At 37.0% G+C, this 15458-nt stretch overlaps 1 protein-coding gene across 2 annotated transcripts in view; it reads right to left on the reverse strand.

Annotated features, from left to right (window-relative positions):
- Positions 1–372: 372 nt before the first annotated feature.
- Positions 373–15458, reverse strand: part of LOC134498726 (interleukin-1 receptor type 1-like) — a 42587-nt gene continuing 27501 nt past the window's right edge. For both annotated transcript variants that reach the window (XM_063304961.1, XM_063304960.1), the window contains 7 exons: positions 12799–12967; positions 11794–11856; positions 11582–11690; positions 10323–10465; positions 8968–9108; positions 6002–6163; positions 373–2554 (listed from right to left, as the gene is read on the reverse strand). In XM_063304961.1, coding sequence (XP_063161031.1) covers positions 2163–2554; positions 6002–6163; positions 8968–9108; positions 10323–10465; positions 11582–11690; positions 11794–11856; positions 12799–12967 — 1179 coding nt within the window. In that variant the 3' untranslated portion in view covers positions 373–2162. The remainder of the gene's footprint in view (positions 2555–6001; positions 6164–8967; positions 9109–10322; positions 10466–11581; positions 11691–11793; positions 11857–12798; positions 12968–15458) is intronic.

Below are 15458 nucleotides of genomic sequence, written 5' to 3' on the forward strand. Positions count from 1 at the left end.
GAAAAATTATCCCATTCTCTCCCATGTTCTTTACAACCCAACAATTTTCAGTCAGATTCACATATAGCATGCAGTAACTTCGATGTATGAAAGGTATTTACGATCATGAGCATTAACCATGATAAAAGTTACAGCTGATAGATCTGTTGCATCCAAAATCCTGTGGATCTTTTTAAATGAGTATATAATTTACCTATAATGAGATACTATTTACGAACATCTCATATGTCAGCATTTTTTCATTTACATTTTTCAAGAACCTTTGAGAAAATGGCTTTAAATTCATCTTTTTATCTTCTCCATTTGATTTAATTCTTCAGGTGCCTTACTCCATTCACTTGGCATTCTAGCACATTCCACAACAAAGATACAAAGACTTCATAGGAGTAACTTTATTTTGTGATTTATAAGAATTATTACATAATGATAAAAATAGTATAGGAATAATTGTACAGTTGTTCCCAAATTATACAAAGATGAATTATTTTTAAAACATTTAGTCTTATTTGGACAAACTATTAAACCTGGGTTCCCATCCAGAAAACACGATTTCTGAAAATAATGTGACACATTTGTATTGCTTACGCTTAGCTACACATAGAGCTGATTTGAAACTTAACAATTGTTTCTGAACTATTGTCAACTCATTCAATTCAAAATAATCCATTTAATTAAAAAAAGGTTTAAAATTAAAATTAAAAGCATGCTTTGCACTTACTTTCTGGTAAGGCAGTTTATTTAAATATAGCCTTGCTAATGGCTATAATGAAGGCAGATTTGTACTTAGCAACTTTTCCATTTTTCTCCTTGGGAGATAATGTAGTAATACCCATAGTATATGGAATGTACTACATCCCATATGTAGTGCATTTGGAATATTTATTTATTTGTGTAATTTATATAGCTGCCCATTTCACAAAACCAGTGACTCTGGGCAGCGTACAACAGAGCTAAAAGCATTAATAAATACCTAAAATCATTATTATCATTAAAAAACAGTAAAAACTAGAAAACAGAGCTAATACAAAAATAGTAGGTGGTGGATGTTAATAATAACAGAGCCACCTCCCTAGTTCACCTGTCCCCTGAGGTCCCCAGGACTGCTGGCATAACCAGGTCTTGAGGGATCTTTGGAAACTCAGAAGTGATGAGGCCAACCTCACTTCAGCAGGGAGAAGATTCCATGCAAGTGCCACAGCAGAGAAGGCCCACCACCTAGGGCCTGCCAAATGTAGCTCCCTAGACAATGGAACCCATAACATGCCCTCTCTGCTGGATCTGGTGGGATGGGCAGATGAAATTGGTCAGAGGTGATCCCTCAAAAGCCCAGTCCCACGCCATGAAGGGCTTTAAAGGTCAACACCAGCAACTTGAATGGGACCCAGAAACAAACTGGTACCCAGTGCAGCTCATGAAGCAGAGGTATAACATGTGTTTTACCAGAAACACACATAACCACTCGTACTGCTGCATTTAATATAACAATATAACATTTAATATAGCAATATAACTCTATATAGAGAGGAAATACATACTGAAATGTTTCTTTGGCAAGTAACCTGAATATTCCATTTAATTAAGGCAGTACAGGCCAAGGAGTACAGTATAGGCACTGTTGTTCAGAGGACATAGAAGGAAGACCTCCCCTTGGGATATGCCTGGTCATCAACTCACAGCCATACAGGATGCTTTTCAATGGGAAGTCTAGGAAGGGTACCAGCTAAAGGAAGGACTAGCTTGGAGAGCTCACCCATAAAAGGCTTGAGATACAAGGATTAAATCCTTGTTAATGACTAAAATGAAAGATTTGTAGTTAGCAACTTCAGTGCTGGAACTTCTTCATATAAAGTTTTCATATAGAACAAATACGTCCCTACATACTCACTTATTTTGCATGTAAAATAATGGTGTGCAAGAACAATTTAATTTTCTTCCTCTTCAAGCATTTACATTATCTTGCCACTTGCCCAAGTAACTCATGCTCCTCAAAAGAAAGCTCACAGTCTATGGCTGAATAATCTTTCAGAAAATTATTTTCTGAAGTATCCAAATTATGTTTCTGTCGATCCCAGCCTTCAACAACCCTTAGCAGGAGCACATGTTTACATATCCATAAGGATTCATTGGAATAAATTTCAAGCAAATATTGCAAGAGTTTGACATCATCCTTCTGATATCTGAAAAGAGTGAAAAGTTATTGGCAAAAAATGCAAGTCTGAGGAAAGTGGGTTTCGGCTGGCTGGCATCTGATATCTCACATTTTTCCAAAACCTTGTAGTTGCCATTTCAGTGGTTTCTGTAAAATCTCCCCTCCATGTGAGTATGCCATGCTTTTGCTTAAGATATCTCAGAGATTCTGGCATACTCTTGAAATCTTTTATTTTCTCTAGCTCAATCAATATGACTTTAGTTTCCTCCTGGATAAGAGTATTGTAGACTGCAATTTCCCGTTCACCGACCGAACTCTGCATGCTGCTGCAATATAGATCTGGCATTAAAATGATGATCACTCTTCTGCTTAGCTTGATCACTTTATCCACAATAGTAATGACAGCTGCAAATGAAAAAAAGAAAATCAATGTGAGCCAAGTAAGGTATAAATTTTACCAGGCCCTGGCTATAAAAATTGCTTAATTTTAGTTACATGGATAGTTTTTCTTGAATCCCAAGAAATTGAATCATCTCAATTCCTAGTGACTTCATGGACACATCTCCCTAGTTTTCTTGACAACAATATGGAAATGGTTTGCCATTGCTTCCTCTGAAAAGCTCCCCCCCGCATTGTCTAGTCTAGTTACACATACAAATGACAAATCCTCAAATCCATGATTAGCTAGCTATGCATCACATTCAATCCTCTTCTTCTCTGGCCACAAACTTCATAGCAAATAGAACTTACAAAGAACCCAAATTTTACATGACAGGTGTCCCCCAGGGAAAAAAGGCTACTCATTTCTAATAACACATTTCCAAAAACCACCTAGAGTCATTAAGAGTTGGGCAGCATATAAATGTTAATAATAATAATAATAATAATAATAATAATAATAATAATAATCTGATGGCACTACTAACAGTGGTTTCAAAACCATCATTAAGCAGATCAAGCCCCTCAATCATGTCAATTTGAGACAAATAGAAAACTTTGTAACAATATTCCACGTAGCAATACAGGCAAAGTTAGTTTCTCATTTAGTTGATGAAACCCAAACCTGGAAGAGCCCTGATCCTTTTTAAGTGGGGGTATAATTATCAAACTTCCACCTAAAAGTTTGAAGGAAAGTAAAATAAAGATTTCTCCAGGTAGACATGTTGTTTAAGCAATTAAAAAACAGAATGGGGAAGAAAAGGACAGAGCCAGACCAGTGTTAATTCTTTTATCCTTCCCCTGCAAATAATTCATCAGTTTCTTTTTTTACTGTATGATATTTTAAATAATGCAATGTTGGTCCCACAATCAGTATTCCCCTGCCATCTTTGGTCCTTCTGTACTAGCATTAGGCAAGGTTCTCAAAAGATTGAAGATAGGAGGGTTGTTTGGCCAATCTGTACCAACCAAGAATTACTAGAGCTTTGGGAATGGGACAGGAGTTATCTGAGCAAATAGTCATTCTATCAAAAGATGATGTAATTGGAAAATCCCCATTGCAGATGGGTACAGTAATAGGCAAACGTTGCTCATAAGCCTCTAACTTTCCTGCAAATTTCATTGAATTCTAATACAAATGTTACAGTCATTAGGCATTTGTATTTCTTCCACATTAGATAATGGATGACAGAAGTTATTATTTCCAAACTCACAATCCAGCCTCAAAGGCAAGTTAGGACAAGCCATCCCTTTCATGAACACAAGAAACAGCTCTTCTGGAGCTGACAGTATGACTATAAAATACATTGAGCAGTCCTTGCACAGCTCTAATATTAAACATTTTTGTTTGCTTTAGAGTAATGTATACATAGCTGATTGCAGTAAGAACTGAGGCAGATCAGTGGAGTTATTGATTATGTGATGGAAAGAATAAAATCCAAAACTAGGGCTTTGTGGGAACAGATCAAGGGGACACTTGGATAAACATACCCCCAAAGTTTCAGACAATTCCAACCATATGATATTGTAAGCATTCTTGAATGAGTCGATGGATGTGGGCTTTTAAACACTTTAGTAGAGGAAAATGGTTCTCATATTGCCATTAAAACATAAGTACAAGAAAAGAAAGAAAAGAATGACAGCAGAGTACTGAGGCAGCATTACATTCAAGGCATAAAACTAACTGGAAATCCAAAAGGGAAAGTATAAATGTGGAGAGTAAAGAAGATGGCCTTGATGAAGAGAAGGGAGATTTGTTACCAAAGCAACAAGGAGGGAAACATGGCTTAAGCCCAAGCAATGAAGGAAGAACATGAAAACGTCTCAGACAGACATCTCCCTAATTCACAGTAATATAAGAGGGGAGGAGGAGATTCTGTTACTATAGCCAATCTGAATAAAAGGAGTTTTAGTCTTAATGTGGAATTGATTTCTTGGTCTAGTCTACATCCTGGAGCTGACAAGTAAAGAAAAAGATGGGGACATTCCAAAGGAGGGCAAATTCCACTGAAGAAATATTAAGGACAAATTTTTTAGTGGTAAGATAAATGTGCAAGGCATACATGAATCCAAAAAGTGAAGTCATGACAGACGGGAGAGAAAAGCCAAGGGGTAGATTATTCAGAATTATCACTAGTAGGTGAGATGCAACGGAAGAAAATACCAAGAATGAGGCCTGAAAGCCAGTAAGACAATTCCATCCTGCTCCAGGAAAATATAATATCGCAGTTTTCCTCCACATTTAAACAAACAAATGGATCCTGACTTAGACCACTAGTCCATCTAAGTACCAGATTTTGGATGCCAGTGTATCTTCAGGGTTTGAGATAGGTTCTTTCCCAGCCCTACCTGGTGATGTCAGGAATACTACACAATACAATAATGCTTTATTGATTAGTTGTAGGGCCATATCACCATACAAAAATCCCAATAAAAGTATTCATAACAAAATAACTAAAATAACTAAATCCAAAACTGAACTCATGTGTCCTTATCACCTTTACAATATACCCCAATCAGATCTATACTGTATATGAGGCTCTGAATTGCACTATTTTATTAAAAAAAAAGAGGCCATATGTTCTAACTGCACATAAAACATGTTGTTCTAAGATATGGGGTCCCGGTCAGCCATTTGTCTTATAAATATGTGGTTCAAGATAATGATCTTTGTATTCTATACGATTGCACTCAAATAATATACGTGCTATATCCTAAGTCTCTGGTACACCACAAATACACATACATTCATGAGAGGGGATTTGATTAAATCTTCCATAGTTACCATTGTATCTAGCTGTTCAAATCTTGCATGGGGAAACACCCGCCTAAGATACTTGGGTATTTTGGTAATTAAGTATTTTTTAATTTTAAATTACATTTGTAGCAGCTCATCCATGTCAGCATATCAGCCTTATTGATAGTAGCTATATCTGTTTGAGCTTCTGTATCAGAAATTCTTTGTGTAACAATTTTCTTAACTTGTTGTCCAGGTATTGCTAAGCCAAAGGCAGGAAGACCACAACTCCTAACGTAATTTGTAAGCTGTACTATCCCTATGGTCTCATTGAAGTCTATTCTATTCTATCAAGAATAATCTTGGGAATCTATCCATTTCCACAGAAGTCATTTTCCACCAATAATTATATGCCCTAATTCTTGAATGAGTACAAAGTGTATACACTCCCAACTCACTTTTAACAGCAGCAGCTGGAATCCTTTTATCCACATCCAATATACTGCTCAAGTGACATGATTGCATTTGTTCTCAAAGTAATACATGTTTTAAACCCCAATCAGGAATGCTGTAATATAGGCTTTACCACCAGATCAACATTTCAAAATGTTTTACCTAAGAGTTGCCCTTTAAGGAACAATTTACAAATTCTAGGCACAGATATTAAAAATACATACCTTGCCCTGGCACATCATCCCTTCCAAGAATAAAGAGCTTGTAGCCACACTGTTTTTCTAGGATTTCAGGTAATAATTTTAAAACAAAGGTGTCAGTCAAATATACATAGCTTGATATGTTGGGATATAACACATATGCATCATAGACCTTTCCATCTGCAACTAGAAAGAGATAAACGAAGTTTAGTACACTGTACTAACAAAAACTTTTCCAATGGAAACATCACATTTATGGTTTGGGTCTACCTCAGATACAGCTTTTTTCCAGCTATCGAAAAAGGGATAATTTGTTGTAGAAATTTACATCTCATGTCCCTGAATAGCTGAGGCAATAAATACATTCAGCTAAAAGACATCAAGAGATATCAGCATGTATCAACCAATAATTTAATATTACAATATTATCATAATAATATTGTAATATTATTACAATATTAAATTATCAACCAATAATTTAATATTATAATTTAATAGATGAAACTCAGCATGAATATTATTGTTATACAAGCTACAGGTTATGGTGAAAGAAACATGCCACATCATAACCTCATTAACATTTCCTGTCCTTTTTCATGGTTCAACATCTAACATGCTGAAGATTAAGATTAGACTAATGAACACATGTTTGAAGTATATAAATAAGTTTGAACAAATCTGGGCATTCAGCTCAGAGCAACTTAAAAGGAAACCAATCCAAAAGACTGGTGGGTATTTGATTTTGAAATCTTCAAATTCATTTTGTATAAAATACAAGGATTTCAGTACACTTTCTTTTTTAATGCAATTTTGCAAAGTCATATATACTTCTGAAAGATGGGATGGGCAATGTCTGAGTGGTCAGGGTTTACGATAGAGCCTCCTGACCTTCTGGAGTGCCACACAGACATCTAGTGATGTGATAACATCACTGGGTGGACAAAAATGTTTCAGCTTATTTTTTCATACTTTTTAAATATTAGGAATAGGTACAGGATGCTCTAGGAGGCAAAGCTTTTCTATCCCCAGTCTTAAATCTCAGCTATCAGATGCTCTAATCCGATATTCCAAGCATGGGCAATCCACAGTGCAAAGCTTCCAAGCCTGGAAGCAAGATGGTCAAATTAGAAAATAGGTTGAAATTGGTATTTGGCTAGTCAATTTAGGACTGTTTGGGATGGGTTAAGCCTAGCAATTGGAACAGCAGGATTAAAACATCAGGCCAGCAGTGTTTCAAATCATAACTCACTAAAGCTTCCTGAATAATCTACTGCCATCACTATCTTGGGTTAGTCTACTTCACTGGGTTGTTAAAAAGGTAATACAGGTGAACAATGCTGTATGTACCTTACAGCTAAAATTCGTTATAGGAAAGCCAAGACACTAATAAAAACACAATACCTCATATTTCAGAATAGACTTTAAATGAAATATGGCCATTTAGATCATTTTCTCCACAATACTATGTCACTTAGTGTCATTCTGGAGTACAGAAATACCAGTAAGTAAGTAAGTAAGTAAATAAATTAATTTATGACTTCAAGTCAGTGTTGGCTCCTAGCAACTGCCTGGACAAGCCCCTCCAGTTTTCTTGGCAAGATTAATATACAAAGGTGATATCAGTTAATGGATATCAGTATACATATGGTTCACTTTTTCTATATTCTCTGCCCTTCCTTAGCCATACAAGAGGTAAGAATCTGAAGAAGTGTCCAAATCTTGTTCTCTTCATTTTGTTTTGTTTTTGAGAAAAAAAAAGTCCATATAATTCAAAATTACAGCTCTTCTTAAGCATTCTACTTCTGAACAAAATCACTATATAGGACAACCAAGGAAGTTCAGTTCTGTCATTCACCTTGGTTTCTTTTCCCCCCCCCATTGTTTTTATTGAACTATGATTAGCAAACAATACCAGGTAACTACATTAACATAAATCCAAGATGCATGCATGCATGCATGCATGTGTGTATATATATATATATAAAATACAAAAAAGTACTACTACAACGAAAATAAAGAGACAGGTACTACACATGTACAGATTTACCATATATGTGTATTATAGTTTATTGCTATTGAGGTAAGTCATAAAATCCATCCAAATTTGATGAAATTGTGGTTCCTGCCTCTGATGTCTCATTATTTTAACTTTATCTGTGATTTTTTCTAATGTGGCAATTGAAGAGAGTTTGTTAATCCACATCTCAAATGTTACGTTATCTAGAGTTTTCCAATGTTGCACAATTATTATTTTGGCTGCTAAAATTAAATAAATAATAAGTTCTTTATTTTTAAGCTTGAGGTTTGGTCCTGTAAATAAATGTAGTAAGCCTTCTGGGGAGCATTTAATTCTTTGTTTAGTGATGTTACTTATCTCCCCAAAAATTTTACATCAAAAGGGTATAGCTTTATCACATGACCACCACAAATGAAAAAATGACCCCTTTCTTGACAACCTCTCCAACATTTGGAAGAATAATTTCGATATATACAGTATGTGCCAATCCAATGGGAGTCACCTTGGTTTCAATTATTTGGAAACATCTGTGATAAGAAACCTTCCCTGCTAGTGTGGGTTCACATTTTTATCACAAAGCCTGTTTATATAAGAGGAAAAGGCTTCTCTCCCTCCCCAGAAACTACAGTATTTGCCTGTAACTCATAGAATGAGAGGAAGGTAGCAATGCTTCTAGTGTGCCCCCTACTGCCCTGACCGACGATTCTCAGAGGTAGCTCATCTCAAGAGATTTATAATCAACAACCCGACACTGGAGCACTTAAGAGAACCCACAGTTCTTATTTCATTAATGCAATCACAGAATATTAAAGTCACAAAAGTATGTTCTTTATATTAACAATAAGTTGTAATCCAATCCCTTGGGGCAGAAATGGTGAGACACAGAACCTGCTATAGAAGCGAAGTTTAGAAGCCATCAAAAGCTTCATTCTTTCTCTGTCAGAGGACATGACACTACTGAAGCTGAACTTACTTCCTTTACTGAGATGTCGGCAGGAATCCCGGTACCAAAGGACAATGTCAACTTTGAAAAACTTGTAAGTAAGCAGTGCTGCTAGTATAACAAACAATGGTGAAACAAGTCCTCCGATCAGATAAATCTGAATATTTGGAGCTGTATTGGCCAAAAGAAAAAAGAAAAGAAACAACAAACAGGGGACATTCTTACCACAGTAAGTGCCATAAGATGTTTATAAGATGAGACAACTTCTATACAATTTCTATTTTACTTTTATTTTTCTAAGCAAATCCTCATAAAATATTTCATTCCTTTGAAAAGGGGCTTCTAATGTTTGAAGTAAAGATGATCCAATTAACACCTTTTATTGTCAAGTGGCAGGTTATTAAGTGGATGATGCTTGGCATTACTTTTCATCATAGCTTTTAGAGTTTGTTTATTTATTCTTGCAAATCAGTTTCAAAAAGGTTTATAAATAATACAAAAATAAAATAACAAAAGCATAACAAATTGGCCACAAAGCCAATAACAAAATAAACCTTTCAGTCCATTAACACAATAAGGAAAAACAGTTGTAACAATTGCTTTCTATAGGAAGGGAACCCATGATACCATCACATGCCAAAAAACTCTCTGGAATGCCTGACCTTGGGTGGAACATTGTTTCAAAAAGACATATGCAGCCATCTACCTCATTTAATCTGTCCTCTAGGCATTTCCATGGATATTGTCTCCTTACAGAAGAGAAGGGCCACTGAGAAGGCCAGCTGAATCCCACTGGTGGAAATAGCAATAACTTCTAGCAGCATTATCCAACTCTGACCTACCCACCCTTCGTAGTGTAGCCTAAATACTTCTACATAGAATAAGTGTCAACACTTGCTTCCTTTTTTTAGGGATAGGGACATTTTTTCCCATTAGACCATGGACCTAAGCAGAGATTTAGAAGATGAAAATACCTCAGCAATATTTTGCCAAACATCACAATGTTTTTTTTTATTTCCATACAATTCAGTACCTATAATGTAATAAAATATAATTCATTATTTTAATTGGGTATGTGGCTGCCATTTGCAATCCACCTTCCCATTGGGTTCAATTACTGTTTCTAGATTAGAATAAGTACCAAATCTACTGCTCCCATCCCAGAACATGATCTAGTATTATGTGAAATTTTGTAATCTCAGCCCCAGACAAAAGAAAAAAAAAACACATTTAATAACAGAATGCATAAATATTAGCACAAGTCTCATGGATGCTTGTTTGTCAAGCACCCTTTATAACAATGCAAAGCATCTTTCCTCTCTGTTATATAAATATACATTTACATAAAAGATATACATAACTATAGATTACTATACTGTAGTTACCTGGATGTTTTAGCATTACATATGCTACTTTTTTCTCACGAAAGCTCCATACAGCACAAAAATATTTTCCATAATCTCTGTCTTTCATTTTGGAAATATTGTAAGTTGCTTCTTTTATTATTTTTCCAGAAAAAGTGTCTTTCCTAACAGCACACACACAAAAAACCCCACAACAGAAATAGAGGGAAAAAAAAGAAAAAAAAATAGGGGAAAATTATATTGATTTGTATGGAATTGGGTCCCACTCAGGTTTTGGAAAGTTAAATAAAGTTAAATTTATTCAAAATAGAAGAATTTAATAGAAATTTAGCTCTTATCATTAGTTCAGTATTAAAGCAAAGCCTAAACTTCTGTTTCCCTCACATTCAGCACCCAGTTACCAAGATTTACTGTTGCATAAGAACAATCAGGATAATGTAATACAAGAAATCTTAAATATTTTTGATTAAATATATCTGTTTAATGCTATATACTCTTATGACAGCAGTGCACTTATTGTCTAAAACTATATAACTTTACCTATCTAAAATTTATCTGTTCTTTAATCCTCTCTTAAATCAGTACTATAATCATAAAACTTATATACAGTATGTCACTGGGAGTCTGGCAGTATATAAATTTAATAAATTATATCATTATCATTATCACTACTATTAATAATTACAAAACACTTAGGCCTGGTACAGTTAAGAATGTGGTCTGATGCACCTTTCATAATAACATACTATCCTTCTTTAGCCACATGAATGCTGTTGCATTTAATTTTCTATCTTGGCCAATCCTAATGGCTGAAGCCCCCTAATTTTCTTAAGACACAGTTTATGTGCTTTTATTCTATTTATGTTTTATTCTTCTACTGAATGCTTTATTGTTACCCACCCAATCCATCAGGACTGGGTTGGGATATAAATACTGGAAACACACACAACACACACAGATAGCAATTGAAAGAGAACGTGTCAGACACACAGTTTAAGAATACAGAAGGCTTCTTGTTATGTGCTAGATGAACACCCAGACCCGAGAAAGATAGTTCTATTTTACTATAAAATGTATGGAAGGCATTAAGAAGTGCATTTTAGGAACTCCTATTAGTGTTGCACATTTGTGTGCAATTACTACATTAACAAGCTATTGCAGCTAAATGAATTTATTTTACAGTGAAGCTTGCCTCATATTTATGTAAATATCTAACCCCACAGCATAGAATTAAAATGTAGTAATTCAGAGACCATTGGAGGATATCCTATTGTACTTACTTATACTTCTCATCTATGTTTGTTAAACTCATATAATTCAACTCCCATACTAGAAATACCATATCCAGATGATCTACTGAGACATTACACACCAGCTCAAATCTGGATCCTGCAAATCATAAATAATGATAGTGAGTGAATAATTGTAACATTTTAGAGTTTACTTAGGACTGTTAAAAACAGGTTCTTTTTCAAAGTAAGTAATTACTTACCTGGTTTTACTTCAACTGAGTTGTTGTTTGGGTAAATTATCTCTATATTTCCCTTTGATTGTTCTAAAAAATAAAGAATTACTGGAAATAAATAATAACTATAAAATCTATTGCAATGCTATCTTAAGTTTTTGGAATGAATTTTATTGCCACAGTTACTTAGTTACTGAAGTGTCATACTATGAGGTTTTTATTTTAAGGCCTAATTTCAGAAACTCACAGCACAAACCATGATGGATATGCAAAGTTCTTTATTAGGTCTTTACCTCAGATTGTCAAAGCCACAACTGGCTCCACTTCCTCCCGCCTCCCTCCTTTGTCTTCCTGACTTTTCTTTCTCCCACCCCTTCCTCTGCGTTGGGAGCTTGCGTAATGGTGGCCTCTCAGTTGTGAATGGGGTTGCTGCCATCAGCTCTCTTCTTATCCCTTGCCCTAATTGCCTGTAGTCTCTTCTCTATCCTTCCTTCCCTTTGATGTGTAACGTTAGAGCACCCAGGTGCAATTAACCATTGCCCCTGGGTTCTCCATCCTTACACATACTTCATAGTACGTCATAGTTATATAATCATAAAAGGAGATTTGTGATACATATCCATATGTTATTAAAGCAATAATAGCATGAAAATGAAAGAATATTAACTGTTTATATGCATGTATTGATGTTCCTGAACATACTTAGATTCTATTGATGCAAACGTTTTACTCATTTACATGATAACTCGTGGTTCTGACAACCTATTTCTGCTAAAATATAGGCAGTATAACATGCTCAGAAGAGTGAGAACCAAATATATTTTCAGGTAGTATATAATATCTGGGGCAGAGGGAATAATGTAACAAGACTTTATTGCAAATTTAGGTTTTACAGGTTCCACTATAAAAAAAATAATCAATTTATATTATAAAATAAATTACATTCTGTAATATACCAATAACTATAAGTAATAACTACTTAAAGCATCAGCTACCAAACGCTGCACCAAAAACAAGATGAAAATTACATACCAAAAGTAGTTAGATTAATGGCCCGTGAAATATTATATTCTTTTCCCATATGCGTATGTTTAGCTTTGCATATATAAATTCCTTCATCTTCCTTAGTTATATTATTAATTAAAAGTTGTTCTCCAAAACTCTGAAATTTCCAGTCTTCATATAAATGCAAATGGCATGCCTTGAACAAAAATAAGCAAGTATTATAAGAACAGATAATACCAAACTAAACTTCTGCATCAAACTGAAAACATATACTGCATAATCGAAAAAGAACAATTAAATCAGTCCATTCCAGATCCACAAGTTAAAGACAATTAATCAGCAGGACCAGAGAGCTGCAACTGAGTAACAAAAAGTTCATAAACAAACATAAATTAGGAACTGAAAGAAATTTGACAATTCTCAGGATAAACACAGGCCACACCTGTCAAATTGCACCTCAATTAATAGCTATGATAACAGTGTAGTGCAGATGCCAGTCTCAAATGCTGTGTACCAAGGGCAGTAATTATTTTATAAATATTTCAAATACACATATCAGTTGGAGAAGAGTAATTCTAGAGAACTGGGAAGATTATTATGATGTAGAGAGAGAAAGGAATGTAACAGGTAGCATATTTTAAATAAAGCCTGAAATGATTTATATTTAGAAGTCATACCAGCCTGTTCTCAGAGCCTGACTATTGCACAGAGAATAGTTAGGCCTGTCTTTTGGCAAATATTTGTGAGTTGTAAGTGTCATGAGTAAGGATGGCGAGCAGGGGGCTCCCATCCAGACTGTTAAGCGCATGCGTAGCACTGAGGAATTGGGCAGCCATTCAAAGAGACACAGATTGGGACCGCCTTAACCTTTGGGGTTTATATGTCTGGGTTTTCCCCACGCTTCTTCAGTTTGTTAGGATTCCTGTTATGTACAAGCAATAAAACATTAGAGACCAGTTCCTTGTCTCAGCATGTTTCCTGGCAGTTAGGACAGTAAGACCCTGTTCCTGAAGTTGGGCTCTCAAGAACAGGTGGGATTGTTGCTACTGTACCAGTCTCCCTCCTGCTTAGCAACCTCCCTGCCTGAGCTGCTGGAGGCTGTTTGGTGGTGGAGTTCCCCAGTCTCATGGTTCTGGGGGACTTCAATCTGCCCTCCCAGGGGCATGCCTAGGAGGTGGCTTGGAAGTTCATGGCCACCATGGCGGCCATGGGACTGTCTCAGATTATTTGGGACCAGACTTGGGTCAGTGGCCTCACACCAGGCTTGGTTTTCTTGTCGCAGCAGTGGCAATGTGATCTGAAGGGGTAGTTAAAGCTATCCCTTTGTCATGGTCAGATCATGCCCTGGTGGCCTTGAGATTCTCCTAAGCTGCCCCCCTCTGCAGGGAGGTGTGACCCATTTGTTTGGTCTGCCCCCAGCGACTAATGGCCCAATGGGGTTCCAAAGGGAGCTGGGGGCTATATTCAAGGATCTGCTGCATGGTCCAGCAGAGGCCCTGGCTGCCACCTGGAATAGGGAGGCAGTCGGGGCCTTGGACAAGATCACGCCCAAGCAATCTCTCTTGTCCCATCGAACTTGACACTCGCCATGGTTTATGGAGGAGTTGAGGGTTCTGAAAAGGATTAAGAGAATCTAGAGTGCCACTGGAGGAAGACAAGGATCGTATTTCTCTGCTCTTATTGCATCTGCAGAATGCCACCCAGTGGCCCTGTTTAAGATCACTCGATCACTTTTGGGGAAGGTGGGCCCAGTAACTCACCTGCAGGGCCGCACAGAGAAGTTTTCCAGGCATTTGGTGGATAAAATCAATCGGATCAATTCCAAGTTGGATTCCATGGCCTGTGAAGATACCTGGGGAATGTACTTACCCTGTTATCTGGGAACAGTTTGATCCTGTTGGGCCCAAGGAAGTGGACAGGGTCCTCTGAACTGTAAATGCCATCACCTGTCATCTAGATCCATGCCCCTCCTAGCTGGTGAAGGCAGTTTGGGAGGTGACGTGTGGGTGGGTCCAGTCGATGGTGAATTCATCTTGAGGGAGGGAGTGTTTCTGACAACCTTAAAGAGGCGCTGATGCACCCCCCCTCAAGAAACCATAGCTGGATCCTACCATACTGGACAATTTTCGTCCAGTCTCCCACCTCCCCATTTTAGGGAAGGTGGTTGAGAAAGTGGTGGCGTTGCAGCTCTAGAGGTTCCTGGATGAAACGGAGAATCTAGAACTTTTTCAGTTGGGTTTCAGGCCCAGATATGGGATGTAAACAGCATTGGTCACACTTTTGGACAATCTCTGGCGGGAGCAGGATGGGGCAGAGATTCATCCATCCTCGCTCTTCTTGACCTCTCAGCAGCTTTTGATACCATCGACCATGGTATCCTTTTGGGTTGGCTTAGGGACTTGGAGGTGGGTGGCACAGTTCTGTGCTGGTTAACCTCCTTCCTCCAGGGCCCGTCCCAATTGGTGTTGCTGGGGAAGAAGAGATCCAGCCCACGGCCTCTCCTTTGTGGGATGCCACAGGGTTCAGTACTCTCCCCGCTTTTTAACTCTCCCCACTCCTTTTTAACATCTACATGAAACTGCTGGGTGAGATCATCCACCATGAGGGATGAGGTATCATCAATATGCAGACGATACCCAATTATACATCTCCATCCCAGGTGATTTGAGTGATGCTGTGACTACCCT

This window comes from Candoia aspera, chromosome 5, assembly GCF_035149785.1.
Source record: "Candoia aspera isolate rCanAsp1 chromosome 5, rCanAsp1.hap2, whole genome shotgun sequence".
Taxonomy (NCBI): domain Eukaryota; kingdom Metazoa; phylum Chordata; class Lepidosauria; order Squamata; family Boidae; genus Candoia; species Candoia aspera.